Genomic DNA, 21,751 nt, shown 5'->3' with positions numbered 1-21,751 from the left:
TTCAATTCTTAGAATAATGCACATAAAATACCCTTTTTGTAATATTTTATTGTTACAGGTTATGAACTCTTTATATTCTTGTAGACTTTATTGTGCATCTGTCTATTTGTTCTTCAAATAAAAGAAATGTAGGTTTCAACATGAATGATGCTTTCTGTGCAAATGGAAATGGAAGAAGCAATGTTTGCTCTCCAAAGTGTAAAGGCTCTGTTATTTATCTTCCTTGTGACATTCAGCAAAAGTCAACAAATCCCAGACCTGCCGAACATAGACCTACAGCTCTGCAGTGATCTGGCAAATCGAACTCCTGCAGAGACAGGATAAATTCCTAAATCCCTCTCTACACATTACACTAGGAAACCATGGTCATGGATAAAGCTCACTTTACACAAGACAAAATATGCAACTCTTCTAAAGCTGCTTTCACATCTTCAAAATGAAGAGTAAGAGAAAAATTTAATCTTTTGAAACATATTTTGCAATTACTTGTGACCAAGACCACTGAAGGCTATTTCCTGTACGTCAGTCTTGTATTGTTTGCATGGTAAGAGGTCGTAGTTTAACATCTTTGTTCTTCATCTCACTGTCTTGTGTATAAAGGTTGTGCTCTCTTATGTAATCAATGACTGAGTCTGGTAAGAGATATTTAACACTCTGGCCTCTCCGTAGGGCTCGTCGGACCTCTGTAGCACTGATCTCATTGTGGACCCACTCCCGAATGAGAAAAATGCGCCGCCGGTGCCTGGACAACAAGTCAGACTCGTGTATAGCCCGGTCTGGTTGCAGGCTACCTCTGCTCACACAGACCAGTCCAAAGCAGCCCACCACCTCCTCTACATGATCATCCCTCCACAGACCAGGAACCTTAAAGGTGTCCATGAAATCTGCTCCACAAAGCAGCTTCAGCTGAGGAACATCTGTACCCATTAAGTCGTGCTTGATATAAGATTAAATTGAATTGTCACTCCTTACATCTTCCAGTTAAAGTGTCTGATGATTTGAATTGGCACACACGGCTCTTCTGTACAAAGCAACGGTCATCTAGAAGTGTGGGACTAGTGTTGAATGAATTCCTCTGGCTTTTCTTTCAAGACAGCATGAATAAAGGCATTCTTTTAAAACCCAAACTCCACACAAAGACTGTCAGCAGGAGTGCTTCAACACTGCAAAAAACACCCTTAAAGCAACTAGCCGGTTTGAGTCAAAACTCACAGTCAGCGGTACAAGAAAAAAGAAGCGATTCAGACAGACATCGCCTCAAATATCCCAACCTACATTCTTCTAATTTTTATTAGAAAAAATAATAAAATTATTTTTCCCCCTCCACCGACAAAGCTTGATGAAACATCTTTAGGGATCTGCCAACATGAATGATGCTTTCTGTGCAAATGGAAATGGAAGAAGCAGTGTTTGCTCTCTAAAGTGTAAAGGCTCTGTTATTTATCTTCCTTGTGACATTCAGCAAAAGTCAACGTGATCATCCTTCCACAGACCAGGAACCTTAAAGGTGTCCATGAAATCTGCTCCACAAAGCAGCTTCAGCTGAGGAACATCTGTAGGGGAGAAAGTGATCACATTGTTGATTGTTTTTTTTATATAAATTAAACAAACAGGGTGCCTTCAGAGATTTCAAACAGCTGATAAAAACAGCCATTGGCAAGTGATGTAAATTTCTCCAACTCTGTTCCGATGAAGAATGTTTGACACTCCTTGAACCCATGCCTGAAATCTGCAAACATCTCAATTTGTCTTTCCTCAACGCTTCATTAGAATTCATACTCCCGAATGAGAAAAATGCGCCGCCGGTGCCTGGACAACAAGTCAGACTCGTGTATAGCCCGGTCTGGTTGCAGGCTACCTCTGCTCACACAGACCAGTCCAAAGCAGCCCACCACCTCCTCTACATGATCAGCCCTCCACAGACCAGGAACCTTAAAGGTGTCCATGAAATCTGCTCCACAAAGCAGCTTCAGCTGAGGAACATCTGTAGGGGAGAAAGTGATCACATTGTTGATTGTTTTTTTAATATAAATTAAACAAACAGTTCACCCAAAAATGAAAATTTGCTTAAAATGTGCTCATCTTCAGGCTATCCAAGAACAGAATTTGAGAAATTCATTACATCACTTGCTCCCCAATGGATCCTCTACAGTGAATGGGTGCCTTCTGAGATTTCAAACAGCTGATAAAAACATCCATTGGCAAGTGATGTAAATTTCTCCAACTCTGTTCCGATGAAGAATGTTTGACACTCCTTGAACCCATGCCTGAAATCTGCAAACATCTCAATTTGTCTTTCCTCAACGCTTCATTAGAATTCATTTCATGGCCAGCATTGCAAGGGCTCCACCTCAGCAGTGATATTTACAGGATATGAAAGAATCAATAGTGTGCTTTTAACTCTAGTTCTCTCACTATAACATGTGTCTGGGAGCTGGCTTTTGTTTGAGCAGACATGAATTGCAGGGGGCAGGAAATGAACCTCGGCGGCCCACTAAAGCTCTTTATTTCTACTCCATGTGGTTATAGATAGATCTAAAGAAATGTATGCGCACACTGCATGGGGATGAGGAAATACCACCCCTTTCATAACTATTCTAATAATGAATACATTCATGAAAAACACAGCAAAGAAAAGCATTGTGCACATTCCAATACAAACACTAATATTTCCAGACAATCATCTATGGCTTAATAAGAGCCAGATTCCTTTGAATTGCCTAAATGGGGTTTGCATGAAAGCAATTTAATAAAAAATAATCCCTGAGATAATTCAACATGAAATCTAAAATTAAACGGATCTCTTTCTTTGAAAATGTCAATGCTTTTCAACGTCTTTTAAGCTAATTCCGACTGATGTGTTTATTAATCATTGTAACAGAAGGATGAATAGGAGTTTCTTTATGTAATATTCAGTTCAAGGCAGTAACTGTTTGTTATTAGAAAGACAAAAAGTTGTAAAAGTTACATTTTTAGGCTGGTCTGCCTGAGAGGTCTAACAGTGCTCGTCAGTCAAAGTGATTAAGACGGCCAATCAAAATCAAAGAAAGTGAAAGAGTCTAATTAGCTGAACATTCAATATATGACAACTGTTTTATGAATTGAAATATAGGCTGAATCATTTGTGTGATTAATGTAATTTAACATATTAGGCATACCAATAAGAGTGAATGTGTCCATATTAAAAAATATATATATTTGAAATAGCTAAAATTCATCCTTCACAAAAATTCAGTTCTTTCTTTTTATTCATTTCCTTAAATTCATTTAAATCCTTTAAATCTTTAATTCCTTTAAATAAAAAGGCCATTACTACCCTCCCCCTTCCAAAAAAAAAAAGTTCACCCCCATGTTTAAAACATGGTTACATCCTTGATTCAGTCCACTGTCAAACAAAATAAATTACACAAGAAAAAATAGCATTAGAACAAGGAGTTTGCACTGAATAAAGGAATAAAGGTTTTGAGATAACAGGGTATTTGTCTGCATGTGTTCTATCATTCTTGGCACTTGTCTTGTTATAAAGTTGTCCTGGCTATTAATCTCAGCTTCATTAACAGTCTGGGCACGCTTGTCTTAAGCTCAGTCATCCTGTGGAGGGTATTAGGCTTCATTAGCATGCTCCTCTACAGCAACCTCAAATAAAAGCAATGTTGAAAAGAGGCCTAACAGCACTTTTGCTGGCCAGAGAGAAGACAACAGCCTGTTTTAAATGCATCAGACTTATCTAAAGTGATTAGCAAAGACAGAAAAAGGCTCTGTTGGGCCAGAGAGGAGGCTTAGAGGAATCTGAATTGTGATGAGAGGTTTCTGTGCCAATTTTATAAAGACATATTGAGATGTGGGTGGAGCTTACCAGAGGCTGTGGGCGGGTCCTTGCTGTTGTGGTACTGGGCAGCTATGCGGTCATAGTGGTACCTGTGTTAAGTGAGGCAGGGAGAAACAAACACAACAGATCAGCAACGGTGAGCATGAACGGCCATACAGTGTAGGTAATCAGCTTATGAATGTAGGAGAAGCTTTACATTCATACAGAATTACATGAGCCTATACAGTAGATATCGCAACTTCTGCAATTTCTCACAAAAGGCTATAATCAGCTTTGTTGTTGCTTAAATGCAGATAGTAGTGTGCAACCTCTACAAGGAGATTATTGAGTTAACGATCACCCCCATGTATGTGTGTGTTTAATGTATAAAGTGAATAGCGGACTTTAAGGTATAAGAGCTTGTGCATGATACAGTGTACAGTGTGGAATGAACCAATAGCAGAACCAACCAGGGCTGTGCACCATTCAGAATTTGAATTGAATTTGAACTGAGGTAGCCAAAAAGGATGTAGAATTGTTTAGATAGATAGATAGATAGATAGAATGACAGAACGATAGATAGATAGATAGAACGATAGATAGAACGATACATAGATATTCAGTGTCACACGATCCTTCATAGTTCTAATATGCTGACAGACAAACAGATAGACATAGATAGATAGATAGATAGATAGAATGACAGAACGATAGACAGAATGACAAATAGATTTTATGATTCTTTGATGAATAGAAAGTTTAAAAGCACAGCATTTATTTGAATTTTTTTTCATTTTTGATCAATTTGATATATGCTGGTTGAATCTACTTTTGAACGGTAGATAGAATGATGAAGATAGATAGATAAATCTCATTGCTATGCATTCTCTATGTGAAGGATACATGCAATGCTGGTACAATTTGACCAAAATGACTCTTATAAGGCACCTACCTTCTTTGAAGGCAGCAGAAGCCTGTGTCAGAAGTGCACCTTGTTGCTTCCTATGCTGAATAGATTTTGTAACAGAGCCTGTATGTATGCAGCATAGCACTACTGTATGTCCTTTAAAAATAGCATAAATTCAACCTGGTAATTTATCACATAGGTCAACTGCAAGGGCATATAATCAATTGTGCAATTTTGTCCAATTCTGCCAGGAAGTAAATAACGAACCTAGAAATACAAAGCCCTGGCACAGGCCCCTGGCGCAAGAGCAGCCATCCTCCTCCCTGGCATCGGAGCATTAATTAGCCACCTAAGGGCATAGCTAGCAGTTGGCATAAAACTAAATTTGAGTGCTCTGAGGGGTCCTTAAACAGTCTCTTGTTACTTTAATATATCTTGAGGGATTCAAGAGGAGGAATGGCACATCACGACGAAAAGAGGGGACAAGAATTTGGCACGGTTGCAAAACGAAAATCACTAGCAGCCAAATACTAAAGGATGATGGGATGTTTCATGTTTTCTGTGGCAGAATCTGAGGAGAATGTAAACTGTGGCCGTTATGATGGATAGTAGGGCTGGAATGAGTCACGTCAGCGCCTGGCTATTTGATATCTGTTACACAGGGAATTTAAGGATTCGGCTCCTATAAAGTTTTGGCTTTAGTTCAGGTATTTCGAAGATGACAGTGAGTTTGTGAAGTCCTTCACAGAGGGTAATGCAAGGTGAATTCACATATAAAGGCAACATATAAAATATAAATGCAGCATGAAATATTTCTACAGTAAAGATTGAATTTCTATATTCCATACCTATATACTTTGCCAATGTTTGTCATTCTTTTATCTTCTTCTTGTATATATTGCACTATATAAATGAGACTTCTGGGTATTCATTTGTGAGATATGACACTCTTTAAGCCCTAATGTGCACCATCAGTTCATCTAAGAGAAGAATAAGCCAATATCAGACATAACTGTATGCCGTATCATAAACTATCATTCATTTTAATAACGCCAGTATGTTTAAAATTTGAACAGTGCTTTTGAAGTAAAGAAAAAAGGCAACTTTCCTATCATCGAAGATGACTCTATCGCTGCACTTCTGAGCAGTTCCTGGGATAATGGAAGTGCAATCAGCATTTAGCACCCCATCTGTCAAAACCGGTTAATGTTTCCTTTACAGCCAGTGTCCCAGTTGTGTTAAAAGACTCAAAAGTTACTTGCCTCGTCAAACTTTTGACTGGATAAATGATTTGCGCTAGTCATGGTAAGAAGCCAATGCAGAATACTTTTCTAAAATTGTTCTTTATATTTATATTCACCTCATCGTCACCACAGTCTCTGTCCAATCTGCCTGCTGGCTCTCCCAGTCATCTACAGAAACCCAGTGAGAGCTCTGCAGGGCCAGTCTTGCCATAGCAAGTCGATGTTTAGAAGCAACAAGACCCTGTTTACCATAATTATCACCGACAGGAGATACAATGCCACCAACCACACGATACAGACCTGCAAAATGGAGAGAGACAACATATCTGACCCAAAAAGAGTGAAGTAGATGACAAATTAGATGTCAAATATAAAACAAATCACAGTTCCTGTAGCTCAAACAGTAATACAATGCCAACAACATAGGTTCTATTCCTAGGAAATGCATAAACTGATAAAATGTGTACCATGAATGCAATACAATAGAGGGTTTTGGATTAAAGGAATAGTTAACCCATAAATGAAAATTTGCTCACCCTCAGGCCATCTAGGATGTAGATGAGTTTGTTTCTTCATCGGAAACAGGAGAAATTTGGCATCACATCACTTCCTCACCAATTGATCCTCTGCAGTGAATGGGTGCCATCAGAATGAGCGCTCAAACAGCTGATAAAAACACAATAATCCACACAACTCCAGGCCATAAATCAACATTTGGGAAGCGACAGGTTGTGTGTTTGTAATAAACAAAACCATCAAGACATTTTTAACTTCAAAACGTTGCTTTCAACTAAACTATGAGTCCTCTATAAAACAAAAACTGTCCAAAACGGTTCTAAACAAATAAGTTTAATAAATAAATAAAGATTTTGATGTGAGAAGACAACAGGGGATGAACTTTTTCACTGAAGAAATTATTATGGACTGGTATTTTATCCAGGAGCGACGGTTTAAAGTCAAAACATCTTAAAGATGGATTTGTTACTTATGAACAAGCAGCTTTTCGTTTTTGGCATCACATCACTTCCTCACCAATTGATCCTCTGCAGTGAATGGGTGCCATCAGAATGAGCGCTCAAACAGCTGATAAAAACACAATAATCCACACAACTCCAGGCCATAAATCAACATTTGGCGAGCGACAGGTTGTGTGTTTGTAATAGACAAAACCATCAAGACATTTTTAACTTCAAAACGTTGCTTTCAACTAAACTATGAGTCCTCTATAAAACAAAAACTGTCCAAAACGGTTCTAAACAAATAAGTTTAATAAATAAATAAAGATTTTGATGTGAGAAGACAACAGGGGATGAACTTTTTCACTGAAGAAATTGTTATTATGGACTGGTATTTTATCCAGGAGCGACGGTTTAAAGTCAAAACATCTTAAAGATGGATTTGTTAATTATGAACAAGCAGCTTTTCGTTTCATTAAGACATGAATTGATGGACTGTAGTGTCGTGTAGATTACTTGCAGATTATTGTGATATTTTTATCAGCTGTTTGAACTCATTCTGACGGCATCCATTCACTGCTATTGGTGAGCAACTGATGTAATCTTACATTTTTTCCATATCTGTTCTGATGAAGAATCAAACTCATCTACATCTTATCATCTAGTAAATTTTCAGCAAATTTTTATTTTTGCTTGAACTATTCCTCTGAAGTACCGGCCATATGAATAAAATGTAAATAATTGTCAGATTATTAAACAGTCATTGATTCCTTTTCTAAGTGCAACAGCCCTGCAAAAGTTTCTAAGCCACTGCACACAAATGAACACAAGCTTTGCATACACAGGTGGACTCTAATGAGTTGCTGAATGCTTAATGTTTTTGCCAAATAATGCTGTAATTTTGCATAGTCAAGATGAATTCACATCATACTGCAAATGTTTTTGCAGTTTCTCATTTAGCTGTGCATGCAAGACATTATAAACCAGAATTAATCAATAAAATTTGTTTTTAAAAATCTGTTTTAATCTTTCATAAAAATGGCAACAAACCACAAACAAGTCTCCAGGCACTCTTGAGGTAATATAAGACGCAAGCTATTTTGGCTACTTGATATGCTATTTCTGCAAGCAATTTTTGAGTACACTTTGTACAGTAAATAAACACAAGCAAAAATGTCAGCATGCCAGCACCATGCAGAGTCTTTTAAGAGGTGCAGTTACACTACGTCTACACTGCAAGCTAGTGGTGGAACACAACAAATTGTTCCAATCATAAACAACAAAACTTGAAATGCTTGCTTGCATTGTAGACACGGTGTTACAGCAGCTACAAAGCCATTTTTTTTGCTTGTGACCCTCGGGTATGAACTTGTACAAGTATACTTTCACTGAGAACAGGTCAGCTGATGTTGTATCTAATGCAAAGGCACTGCTAAGAGTGTTAAACATTCAAACTTTACATTTGACACTCATTTCTTACAGCCTGAAGAACAGCCTCTGAACAATAAAGATATATTTAACTTTATACTGTATCATATTTGATACACATATTCCTTAGATAAAGATAAGAAATTTTAGATAAAACCGTCAGACCATCAAATATGATACATCAGGTTTCTGAGGAATTTTTATTTTTACATCTCTCAATCATAATTGTATCGCATTGCATTATATGTTCCCCCCCCCACAATAACAGCTACAGAGCTTTGATCATAAATGCTTGATCATGCATTTAAATATCATCTTACTAAGACATTATTGGTAGATTTTTACATGGGTGATATTTATATGCATTTTATGTATGCAGTCTATTAAACTGTTACAAAATCTCCTTGATTTACATTACAAGAATTTCTTACTTTTTGGCCATAAAAATATCAGAAAATGCACCAATTTGCATATTTTTGCTCAGTTTGAGCCTCTGTTTTTTTCCACCTTGAGTATGAGCTCCATATTCTCCCATATCATATTATATGAGCCATAAAAGCCTAATGTATCAATTAAATACTAAAAGACGCAAGCTATTTTGGCTACTTGATATGCTATTTCTGCAAGCAATTTTTGAGTACACTTTGTACAGTAAATAAACACAAGCAAAAATGTCAGCATGCCAGCACCATGCAGAGTCTTTTAAGAGGTGCAGTTACACTACGTCTACACTGCAAGCTAGTGGTGGAACACAACAAATTGTTTCAATCATAACCAACAAAACTTGAAATGCTTGCTTGCATTGCAGAACATGCCATTTTCTGTTATCAGGCCAAAATTGGCATCCTTTCCAATGTCCCTCTGAGCCTGTCGCTTTAAAGTGATTTCTGTTATATAACTGCATTTCGTTTTTTAATTCTAGTCTAAAGTATGTCTAAATCTATTAACCTTATAAGGCCAGACATATGAAATAATAGTTAGAAAAATAAATATATATATATACAAAATGCAGTTATATAACAGAAATCACTTTAAAGCGACAGGCTCAGAGGGACATTGGAAAGGATGCCAATTTTGGCCTGATAACAGATGATGGCCAATTTCAGGTAAATGAACAGGTGGCACCAACCCGTCTGGTGCATGTGGTCTCTGGCCAGCTCAAACAGCCGCATGTGCTGGTGGGTAATGGGGTTGAAGGAGCCACAGGCCAGCAAAACCAGAGGAATACGGCCAGCCATTTCAGTGTTTCACAGCATAGTAAACACGATAACACTACAATAAACAAAAAGACATTTCTTAATCACATTGCAGCTTATATTTGCAATACGAGCACAAAACTAAATGTTTTGCTATAAAATGAGAGTACTATTTGGGAACAAATTATGTTATTTATAGACAATTTATAATGTTCACAAGTGGGATAAATGAGAGCTATACATACAGTGTGATAAAATTTAAAACCAAATAAGCTAAAGTACCATGCCTGAACTTGACTTTGCTCTGTCCTGCATTGGAAACCCTGTGAATTATTGATTATTATAACTGTAGGCCATTAGCGTGTAGATCCTGCACACTTTAACCTTGAATACATGTGACTGGAATTAGTCTTATTAGGCTACTAGTTGTCATGTTTTGTACATGGAAGCAAGTGGCATTTATTAATGATGTTGTTCATTATTTCCAGTTAAAATCTTCTTTCTTATTTAGTGCCTGAGAAATCCCTTATTGCACACTGAAAAAGCTTTAATTTATCTAAATGTAACATACTCTTACTGTAGATAATGTAATAAATAGGCTGTTTTGGCACTGGACTGATCTGTTTGTCAAGTCAAGCCAAAGTAAACAGTGGAACAAGTGCAAATTACACACTGGACAAGGCACATTTTTTTGACAAAATTACAGTCTAAACCATACCCTGTAAACATACACCTATTATTTATTAAAACAGGTAAATAGATGGATGGATGCAGAATACATATTGTGTACATTCCTAATAATAAAACTGTGCAGGTACAAGGATGAGAACAGACAAGTATTTTTGTTTAAGGATTACAACGAAGGATAAATAAGGTATGAACATAAAAATTACACATACTAACATAATGTGACCCAACTAAAACACATAAAGTGACTTAAAACACATGGGGGGAAAAAGAAAAGAAAAGAAGAAGCTGGTCCAGTGAGTGAAAAGATTCAATGAAAAACTATAGCAGTCATGGGCACCTATGGTATAACCATTGCACATTGATGAAATCAGATGGTGCTTTGATATATGATACTAAATGAAAACTATATTCAGGTATTCACATGATATTCCAAGGTATTCTACCATGGAATACTACCATGTCAAAAACCAGTATAATACGGAGTAGCAAAATTACCAAAAAGATTTAGTGAGTTTGACAGCTGCCAGTAAACCCAGTTTTTTAAGACTGTTTCTGTGTAATGTTAGTTTTGGATTATGGCATTTACAAAACAGCTTTAAAAGTATTTACTAAGGTTATGACTTCGGCAGATGTTATTATCTGACAAATATGCTAATAAACAAAATGTTTAAGCTGTATGTGTTTACCTTATCCAAAGCTCCCTCCAAGTTTATGCAAATGCTACATGCTATATCGTTAGCCGTATGTTACACTATTAATGTCCCCCAGAACATTGAGATAGAAAAACACAGTTCCCATCATTATGTGCGACAGCAGCCACTAGTGGTCAAAAACAAAAAAGATCAGTACATTTAATAAGAGACCATTGAATCCACACTGTATTTAATCATAATAACGGACCTCGTTCGCTCTAACTGTACCTTTAATGACAAGGACTCGTTCAAAGTCAAAAGATATGAACAGTCTGTCCTTTATCTGATGGAGCAAGTCTTGAGGATGATGAAAGTTCTCAGCGGGCACGATTCTGAACGGAAGGCGATCTTAAAAGCATTCTATTATCCCTTTAAAGGTCTAATATGAAGTGAATTATATTCATGTGGAACTGTGATTCTGTATATCACAGACTGTAATGGGGCGCAAAAGACATTGATAATGGCTCTATTGAAACAGTTACTTTACATAGGCTATGGATATGGATATCGTCTACCTTCTCTTTTTCCTATCTTAGTCCTTCATGCATTATGTATTACCTTTTTAACATAAATATATAACCTGCGGGAGGGAGAAAAAGCTTTTTCTAATCACCCTTCAAGGAGACTTTCTGTTGCCCTTCAAAAAGGCACTTTGCACAAAAACTACCCTAATTAGCTACTAAAGGGGAAATGGGCTGTAAAGATCCATACTTTGAGCCTGCTCTGGCTAATGTGACCAATGTTGTACTACACTAATGGAGTCATATTCTTTGTGTTGCATCACACAGAGATGATGAGCACAGCGATATTTGCTCTTTTGCGCTAGTCCTATACATCCCTAGAAATCAGACAACATATCTGCCTTATGAATCGAATATGTTTGGCCTCGAATGTGTTATCTATTCTCTTTGAATCTGCATTTTTGCATCATGTATGCCTACAGATGGAGATAGGCCTGTCTACCTAAAATACAAAATTAAACTGTAAATTAAAGCATAAATCAGTACTACACTGTTTGTTTGTCTGATCATAAAAAGTGTGCCACCCTACGACAACAAAATGCCCGCGTGTCATTGTGATGTCACTGAGATTGGTTGTGTGTATTTGACTGACCGTTTAGGCGCGTAACAGAAGACAAAGGCTATGTTTTTCCATGTTCTGCTCGGTTCTTCAAGACATAACATTTTTTATGTCAGTTACAAAAAGGTAGATTGGTCTAATTTGAATCCAAAAAGTAAGGCTGAGTACCCCTTGGCGTACTGCTAGCTGGTCAAACTAGTTCTTAAGACACAGTCTTAACAGAGTGGTTTATGCAACTGGCCCCGTTCTATTCTGTGTTTACTTATTTGTGTATTTACTCATGTTCAGTGTAAATTATCATTTACTTATGTATTCAGCTAATAACTGTTAATAACCATTAACAAGTGTTGTTAGAGCACTGTCATTTTTGCTACAATTTCATGTCAATAAGAAATAAAAGTACCTAAATGACACAACATGTTGTCGTTTTTTTACGTAAAACCCTAATAGAAGCTACAATAAATTATAAAACAGATAGAGGGTTATAGACCATATTAATAATATGCTAAAAATAATGAAAATAAAGTATTATTAAAAAGGTTCTTTACAACACTATTAGCATCCTAGAAAGCATTTTCAAAGTACGGTTCTATTCAACAACAAAAAGGGTTCTGTTTTTGTTACAGGTCGAAGAACCCTAATCTGGCACTGTTTAGAAACATTGTTCTTAAGAGTATAGGACTGCCATCCAAATGAGAATGTCTCTTTTCTATTTCTGACTCACTCATTCCTTTGCAAAGTGATCCCAAGTAGTTTCTAGGCCAGGGGTGTCAAACTCAGTTCCTGGAGGGTCACAGACCTGCACAGTTTAGATTTAACCCTAACTAAACACACCTGATCCAGCTAATCAAGTCATTTAGACTTATTTGAAAACTACATGGTATGTGTGTTGGAGTAGTGTTGGAACTAAACTCTGCACGGCTGCGGCCCTCCAGGAACCGAGTTTGACACCCCTGTTCTAGGCAGTAATTAATCGCAAACGACTCTAGGGTGACCCCTCTTGGGAGGCAGGTAGTACTGCCACAGATACTGAGAACTCTCCAAGGTGCTGAAAAGATTGACTCCATGAGCAAATGATGGATTCAGAGTCTAACCGAGGCAGTGAAAAAAACACATAAAGCAAATAAAAAATGTAATATCTGTGGATGATGCATCACCTCAATGGTGGATCCTAAGAGTGATTCCTGCAAAAGAGGAGTTCAGACTTCATTTATACAGATTGCTCTCATAAGATTTTAAATAGAATTGGAATTCATTATTTAGAGAGCTCCATAATAGCAAAAGACACAGCTAAGACATATTACAGCGATGCCTGTAGAATATTACAAGACTGGAGAGAGATGTGGGTAATACGACACAAAGATTGAATAGCATTATTGAAAACAGGTATTAGCCTTTGTGTCAAGTGACATGAAATGTTGATGTAAATTTATATACATATATTTAGATTTTTATTCAACAATTACTTTCAGTCTTTGCATCTGATTAGTCAAGTAGCGTTCAACTACATTGACTTTTGAATATTTAACTATAGCTTGTCTACTGAGTTTGTGTTTTCCAGGCCAGTGTTGCCATTTAACTTAATTAAAACTAATAAAAATAGATGAAAACTTAAAAAACCTAAACAAAAATAGGAAATGTTGACATAGCAATTAACTGAAATAAACAGGTTTAAGCTTAAGTACAAAAGAAAAAAAAGAAAGAGAAAGAAAACTAGTGGAAATGACAAAAGCACATAAAACATATGAAAATTAATAAATAAAATAAAAAAACAATAAAAAATATCAATAAATACTATAATAGTATATAAATAATACTAAAAAAATTACACTGTTCAAAATAGATCAGTCTAAGTGATGGGAACTTTTAAGTGACTCTTTCTACAGTTACATCGTTACGCCAGAAGGCAACAAGCGATTGTCTTTGTAAGTGAATGATTGACTCAGTCAATCAGCTGATTCATTCAAAAACACTGATTTATTCAACAATGAAATGCAGAGGTGAGTCATTCAATCATTTGTTCAATAGATTCGTTCATTCGTTCGCACATTCAGAGACGAAACACAATTGTTTGAAGAGAAACATTCATTCGGCCGTGGCTTCGCTTGGAACTATTTATGTTGCAAAAAGAGACTTTTTGAGAGTCTTCTGTAAGTCACCCAATATTACCTTTTGTATTTTGACTTGCTCTGTGTATATCATGTAAATAATGATCAACATTAGCCTACATATTTCGAAAGAGTAAAACTCTTTCCAGTTAGCATGTTAGCATAATCTGAACATACAGGCAACTAATAAGAATGAGAATTGAGAATCCATGTATTTTCAGTTAAGTCAAGTACTTTCCACATTTAGCTCATTGTAAAAGTTCAAGTTTTACCTTATCTCATTGCTGTCTTCAATTTTGTAAAGCCGTAGTTATTAATGGTATAATCGCCAAGGTTGGTGCTGGCCGTATCACTTGAAAAACATATCTTTGAAAAGAACAGTGCACAAAGTGACAATACAGTGTTGTTGCTTCTGTTGATGCATTAAGATCCTGCTAGTGGAGTAATTAAAGATCGCAATCCGAAACTGTGGATCTCTGCAAAACCTCAGCAAGACTGTATAGGCCTACATCATCTAATACAGTGGCAGATAACCTGCTTCAGGCATCAGCACGAGCAGGTTCCTCTCACAGAGAACTCAGCTCTTTCCTCTCATGTCTGCTCTGCGTTGGATGTTTAGACTTGCAGATGCGTTGATAAAAGAGTGAAGAAGCTTTCACCTAGAGCAAATTTACTCAACAGAATGCATTCTCTAAAAATGCAACAAGCCAAACGATTGAAATGAATGAGCACAAATGTTTTTCCAGTCTATCAGCTGTGCAGGTAAATTAGGTTTGAGGAAGACTGGGGAAATAATATGGCATTTTAAACCAGCTCATTTTTTTCAAGCAACTAAAACTATTATCAGAAATTCCCCCGGGCTTCTGCAAAATTGACATTTAACTAAGAAAAAATAGGAAATAAAATGAGCGAAAGAATGGGTAGTGGGTTAGAATTTTAAATGGATTTCTAAAAAGTTTTCTTTCTCCATTGTGATGAAACTGCATTTAAAAGACTGACGTTTACAGGCATTTATAATTTACCTCCTACTAAATGATTTCCTTATCTTGACTTCCCATATTTACATAATGCATTCTATAACAGATCTCAATCAATGCATAAGTAAGATTTCTGCATTTCTTATATTGCACTTTCCAAAGTCTAAATGTTTTACATACATTTTAAATGTTTTAAAAATGTATACACAGGAAGATGTTATTTACAGTGTTTTGATATCTTGAATTGAACCTAGGTAGAGCTCTCAAGAGAGGTGGAACTGAGAAGACCTAGAGTTCATGGCTGAACGCTCATTAAAAGCTTTCCTTGTCAACCTGGGCACATGGGAAGTCCACAGTCCACACACTCTTTTTTTTTTTTACCTCAGCTGACAAATCTCATTTCACCTGAGGGAAAATCTTAGTTAGGGCATGAGCCGCCATCAGAAATGAAAATGTTTGATCTTCAGAATACACTCTGCATGTGAAATGGGAGTTTTTACAGGTAAGTCAGGATTTAGTACACATATGGTTAATGCATGGGAGGAAACGGAGAGGTAATTTTCAGGGACAACCATGAAAAAAAGGAAATTAATATGGATTGAATATGGTCTTACTGAAAATGGATTACCACAGCTCAAAAAAACGGCATTTTAAATCAGTGTGACTTTTCAAAACGCAACATAATTATAAGAAATTCTGTTAAATCCCAAGCGTGAACAAACAGTGTGAGAATTTTACAACTTTGGTTTGCAGCCTTTGATGTCCACCAAGTTGTTGTCTGTCTGTAAGTCGGGTTACATGGTAACCACGATACACCAAAATACTAGACATACTTCAAATTGCTTTTGTATATTCCTAAAAATACTGATAACCACCATAATTGTACAGGTGGTAAAACACAAAAACACCATCAGGGTAACACAGGTTATTTACACATAAATATAATGTGCATTTTCAGTGGATTTTCACCATAAGCTATGTGCTACTTAATACTTTCTACTGGCAAAAAACATAATTTTACAGTCAAATGTTACATGTATTATATTTTTCACTGTATATGATAAGGGAACTTACAGTTAACCAATTACAATTTTTATAATAACTGTGTATTTGCATTTTTTTATAAGATTGTTTTACTGTATATGAAAGTTTTTTAATATTCTAGGATTTACAACTACTTTAGGTCATTTTATCATAATTTTATCATAGCCAATGAAATGCAAACATGATTATGAACCATAGAGAAAAATTCCCAGCACTGTTGTTTTTGTTATTGTTTTTCATTTTTAATGTGCCTGGAAGGCACAGATGCCCACCTTGGGAGGAGTCTTGTCATTGGATTAAGATAATGATAATATCAATAATAAATGAAAGGGATGTTTGGACAAAATACTGTGTGTTTATACTGGGCTACCTCAGTCTGAAAAAATTAAAAGAAAGAAATAGTTTAAAAAACGACCAGTAAGCACAAACGTAAATCAATTTCTAATATCACTTTTAAAACATGAAAAATATCAAATAAAAAATTCACCAGAATAGTATTTAGACAGGGAGTGAATAAATGCCTTATCATGGGTCAAGATTAATTGCTCGGGGAGTGACGTAGCAGCCTGATCCTGGGGGGTTAACTCGCGCAACGCACAGACACACAGACCGCGTTACCTCGTGCGCTCGGACCGCGTCTCGCGCAGCTGGGAGTTCACTAGCGAGACTTCAGTTCACCGTCGTTCAAGGACAGATAAAACCAAAGAGTGGTGTTTTTTCAGATTAACAGAGGAAGAATTAGGTCATCGCGTTCTGGTCGAAGTGTTGGGCTCATCATGAAGATGTGCGTGATAACAGCGATGCTTTTCCTGGTGCTCTCCGGGCAGTGCGGCATCCTGGCTGGGAAAGGTAAGGCAGATCGGACAACTTGGAATGTCACCGCATGAAAAGAAACGCCTGGCACTTAGATCAGTGTCTTAGATCATATGTGATCAATTACTCTTAGTTTGCAGAATTCACAGCGGCAGTGACAGGCTGAGAGTGTCTTAAATCAGGTTGGCAAGACATATGTCCTTACGTAGTACAAGTTTGTCTTTCTTTCTCCCGTTTTCTTAATGATGAACCTTTATTTAACACACTTCAACGAGATCATCAGCATCTCTTGAACAAATCTAAATGTTTTCATTACTATAGGAACAATACAGACTGTGAATCATATATTTACGGTTTCTCAGCATGAGTCATAATAGAGCTATTTTCCTTCATCAATATTTAATTGACCTTTAAGGCGCATTTCTACTGATCTTACCTGCTATTTTCAATGACTGCATAGTGTATAAGACCTCAAGAGCATAAAACATTCGATTTTCCATTGCTCCCATGGAAAAAAGCTGTTAATGTGTTTTGGGAGCACAAACATTGAGATAAGAGATCTAACTGTGTCTCTGGGGCAGTGATGAATATGGAGCAGCTCAGTTATTTGTTAGTGCACAAGTGGTATGCTTTAGATGATATGTGATAAATTACAGTCAGATTGGATCATGCAGACTAGCAATGAAAGGCTGACAGTGGCATTTCAGGTTGGCAATGAATCTTCCCTTATCGAGTGCACAGTCATCCATTAAGAGCTGATAACTTGTTTTTGTTTTTCCAGTTTTTATTTGTTTTTCTATCAGTATGAGTTTAACATGCATGATGATGACCCTTCTTTTAGGACACCTAAATAAAATCACAAGTGTCTGCTGAGCAAGTCGACGTGTGTTCCATTCATTTAAGTATTGATTATGACATAAATCTGGATGTTTTTGTTGCAATAAGAATAATTCTCCTAGATTTCCTTAATTTCCTTCTATATGGTGTCATAAGTCTGAGGAACCCGTGCCCATGTTTTTATAATATTTGGATTTTGAGATGGTGCTTTAGAGGCCCAAGAAGAGATTTTGTAAGGGCATTTTGGTTTTTGTAAGTATCTCTTTGGTTGCTAAGGTGTTCTGACTGGTTGCTAGGGTGTGTCTATGAAGTTTTTAGGATATTTCTTAATGTTTTCTTTCTGGTCCCCCTCAAGTTTCTGTGACATTTTGATATGGAAATATGAACCCTCTGACCCCCTTTCAATTTAAGTCTTTTTTTTGGGCATTTCGTCACCAAGCAGGCGTACAGTACATCCATCCATCCAATCTTTAATAAAAGTCATAGATCACCTCTCCTCAATAAGCTGTTATTCATGGCTGTAGCACAAACAGTAGCACAATGAGTTATGTGCTTTAGTTTTGGGTGACTAAATAATAATAATAATAATAATAGTGATGCTCTGCCAAGTCACTATATCCAATAATAGAGCCTGTGATTTTCTTTTCAAAGCATGAGTCTGAATATAGCCATTTCCCCTCATCAATATTTCATTGACATTTATGGTACATTTCTAGTGATCTATCTGCTTGATCGGTTTAATTTATGATGCTGGTAGTAACTGCATTTCTTCTTAATATTTTCCATAAGGCTCAATGAGGTGTTCAGTGGCTGCATAGTTCTTAACACTTCATGAGTGTAAAGCCGTGGATTTTTTCATCGCTGCCATGGAAAAAGCGGCTAATGTGTTTGTAGGAACACAAACATTGAGATAAGAGATCTAATTGTGTCTCTGGGGCAGTGATGAATATGGAACAGTTCAATTATTCGTCAGTGCACAAGTGTAATATCTGTCAGTAGGCCTACCTGTGTGCCCTGATTTACTTTCCTTAGAAGTATAACTCCTTGCTTGAGACTGGGCTCTTCCAGTGTAACAGATTGGCGAATCAGGGAATCGGAACCTTGAATATTTGCATATAAATTTTCTGGGTTCTCGCACTCCATAAAATTTTGAACGCAGTGGAAAAACGAGTTGAAAATTAAAGTCCTTTATGCATGAAGAGCTGCAAAAGGTGAACATGGCATTCAAATAGAAGGAATAGAATAGAAATATGAGGCAGAATCGCAAATATAAACCAATCATTAAATCTAAGCCGTCCACATTAGGACTCAACACTTTCATAGGAATGATATGACATTTGAAAACCTTCCAAACCTGATATGTCTGGCAGATTGCCTTCAAAACTCTGCCGCTCCAAAAAAGAGGGATTTCATCAAAATTACATCAGAATGCTATTGTAGCATTGAATTCACTAGCGGTCTGGCTTACCTCTGAGTGCAAAACAGTTTATTTTAGACGTAATCACATCACCATATTATAATTTCAGTGTCACTCTTCGTGTTTACATTATTCATGTTATGTGAATCTCAATCTGCACACAAAGTTGCTCGTACTGTCTTTACATGTATGGTTGCGTATTCACAGATATACATTTTGTCAGTATGTGTGTGTTTGAACCGAAGCAATGACCTTGGCGTAGTTAGTGCACTGCGCTACCAGATGGATTTTGTAACATGTAGAGCTTGACCGCTTTTATTAACAATCAGCATGTTTTGATGTTGGCAAGGCCGTGTGTTATTTTGTCTGAGAATCAGAGAGCATTTCTAAAACTCAGAGTCTTGGAGAGAAAAAGAGATTCAGAGTTTGGCTTCAGCATGTGGAGTACACAAGAAAAGGACAAAGCAGAAAGACAGCAGTGACAAATAAGGGTAGGTCTGTAAAAGCAGGCTGAGATTAATGCTGGCCTTTTCAGAGAAAGCACAGAGTTATCCCAGAGCTAAATAAATTGGGTTGCTGATCTGGAATAGATGCATAACTTAGGATTTCATGCTGCGACCTAAGAACATCAAGCTTGGGGGAAAGCAAAGGCGTTCTCTTTTTCTGCATCACTGCCGTTGTTCGGGGAGCAAAGCGGAACATTGAAAACACTTGGCTAAGTGGACCACAGCTGTTAGATCTGTCTTAGTCTGTTGTTTCCTGAGATCTAGCTTTCTTTTTGTCTTTTTTGTCTCAATGTGGCTTCTCAAGGAGCATGCCAATCTTCAAGCCAGAATGCCATGCAAATGCTCAACTTAATTTAAACGTTAATTACCCAGCATGCATCATTAGCGTTGGTGTGATGAGCGGCAGGGAGGGATGAGGGAAAAAGAAAGGGAGGGGACGACAGGAAAGAGCTGCATTTGGAGGTAAGATGGGCCCTGTAAGTGGCGCTCTCTCGCCAGCTGGTCAGATGGCACCAGTCTCTCCCAGGGGTCAGTTCTGGCCAATCTGCACAGGAATAACACTGGATGCTCTTCTACACGCACACACTTGCACAGCTGTAGTTCTGCTCGGATGCATTTCTGAATCATGAAGTTCAGAACAAGTATTAACACATTAGTAACCCCCCAAAATAAGATTTTGTCATCATTTACTCATCCTCATGTCATTACAAACGTTTACAACTGTCTTTTTTCTGTGTAACACAAAAGTAGAATTTTTGAAAAATGCCACAGTGTTTTTTGGTCCATATACAATATCTTCTTTTGTGTTCCACAGCAGACAGAAATTTAAACAGGTTTGGAACAGCAGAGTAAACGATGACAGAACTGTGAACTTTCCCTTTAACTTATACATGCAAAGTCATAGATACACATGCACGCTCCCACCACAAATAGAGTGTATTTTCTCTTCTCAGTGTGGCTGATTGCTTGGTGTTATGAGCCTCGTGCTGGTGGTGGAGCTGTGGGACCCTGCTTGTATTTGCTGACCGTCTACGAGAAGTGGGCTAGTCCCTGAGATTCAGTCTCAATTAAATTGCTCCAGCTCCAGAGAGAGAAGGATTCTGGGACGCTGTCCTCCAGCTTTCCTTCTAATTGCCTGCGCTGGGTCCCGGCGAGCTGAAAACTGGCTATTGGGTGAACAGGGAGCTCATGGTGATTGGGTACGAGCGTGTGTAGGTGTTTGCATGGCCGTATGTTACCGAGCGGCGGATCGTGACTGTTCCCTTGTATGATGCATGTCTTTCTTTAGAAGTGAATGCGAGTGAATGGATGTAATCACAGTGTTTACAATGGCATGCTACAAGATGGATTACTTCCAGTAGGCCGGGAGACAGAACCCGCCTCTCTGGGTGAGAGATTGAATGTAGCGTAGTCAGAAAGCATCATGTTGGAATCCTGTCCTCCATCTTTCTAAACATTCTCAGCCAGTGGTTCAAAAACCCAGAGAAGTCTCTGAAACATCTATGCCACGTTATTATCAAACAAGACTTATTGTGTAGACCTTGCAGCACTGTCACTCACTGACCTCTGGTTTTGTGCTGCACTGAACTCGCTGTGCTGAAAAGAAGCTAACCACATGGAAGCAGCAAACATAACTCATTCCTGTCCTCCTTTAGGTACACCTTACCATATCACCTTTTTAAGGGCAACATCTCTGCAGTATATGCTGCTCTGACCTTTTGCCGTTGTAGGGCAACGCCATACTCCATGTTTCATTAAAGAGGACTCTAAACATTGTCTCAGTCAGCTTGCCATTTGTACATCTTGGAGTAAAGACATTGTCTGATGACCTGCGATGATTGGATCAAGCTACAAGCTGCTAGCAGCTCTCTCAGAATCTTGGAAAGAAGCAGCATACATCTTATCTTTCCGGCTTGATCTGTGGAAATACTCTGTCTGACCTTCTGTGGTGACCAATCAGTGGCTTTAATAGAACTCGGGGCCGGGTACAGAACACTGCCAAGACTACACTGCAAAGGTCTAGATCAGCAAGGCCACACTTAGATGAG

The 21,751-nt window shown here is 37.5% G+C and overlaps 2 protein-coding genes across 3 annotated transcripts in view; one reads left to right on the top strand and one right to left on the bottom strand.

Annotated features, from left to right (window-relative positions):
• Nucleotides 1-162: 162 nt before the first annotated feature.
• Nucleotides 163-10,989, bottom strand: LOC107706336 (nicotinamide/nicotinic acid mononucleotide adenylyltransferase 3-like). 2 transcript variants are annotated; one of them, XM_016510009.1, is made up of 6 exons: nucleotides 10,916-10,989; nucleotides 9,473-9,615; nucleotides 6,076-6,259; nucleotides 3,857-3,918; nucleotides 1,810-1,984; nucleotides 163-742 (listed from the first exon to the last, which is right to left on the bottom strand). In XM_016510009.1, the coding sequence occupies exons 2-6, from the start codon at nucleotides 9,579-9,581 to the stop codon at nucleotides 523-525; spliced, it is 750 nt and encodes a 249-aa protein (XP_016365495.1). In that variant the 5' UTR covers nucleotides 9,582-9,615; nucleotides 10,916-10,989; the 3' UTR covers nucleotides 163-522. The 2 variants fall into 2 exon arrangements, with proteins under 2 accessions (XP_016365495.1, XP_016365496.1); XM_016510010.1 differs by lacking the exon at nucleotides 1,810-1,984 and having other exon boundaries at nucleotides 163-917.
• Nucleotides 10,990-16,746: 5,757 nt separating this feature from the next.
• Nucleotides 16,747-21,751, top strand: part of LOC107706338 (calsyntenin-2-like) — a 223,520-nt gene continuing 218,515 nt past the window's right edge. Inside the window, exon 1 of the mRNA XM_016510011.1 lies at nucleotides 16,747-16,979. Within this exon, the coding sequence (XP_016365497.1) occupies nucleotides 16,907-16,979 (73 nt within the window). The 5' untranslated portion in view covers nucleotides 16,747-16,906. The remainder of the gene's footprint in view (nucleotides 16,980-21,751) is intronic.

The sequence above is a fragment of the Sinocyclocheilus rhinocerous genome, unplaced genomic scaffold (assembly GCF_001515625.1).
Source record: "Sinocyclocheilus rhinocerous isolate Xijiao unplaced genomic scaffold, SAMN03320098_v1.1 scaffold444, whole genome shotgun sequence".
Lineage (NCBI taxonomy): Eukaryota > Metazoa > Chordata > Actinopteri > Cypriniformes > Cyprinidae > Sinocyclocheilus > Sinocyclocheilus rhinocerous.
Note: the sequence above shows the minus strand (reverse complement) of the source record. Positions and strands in the feature narration are given on the sequence as shown.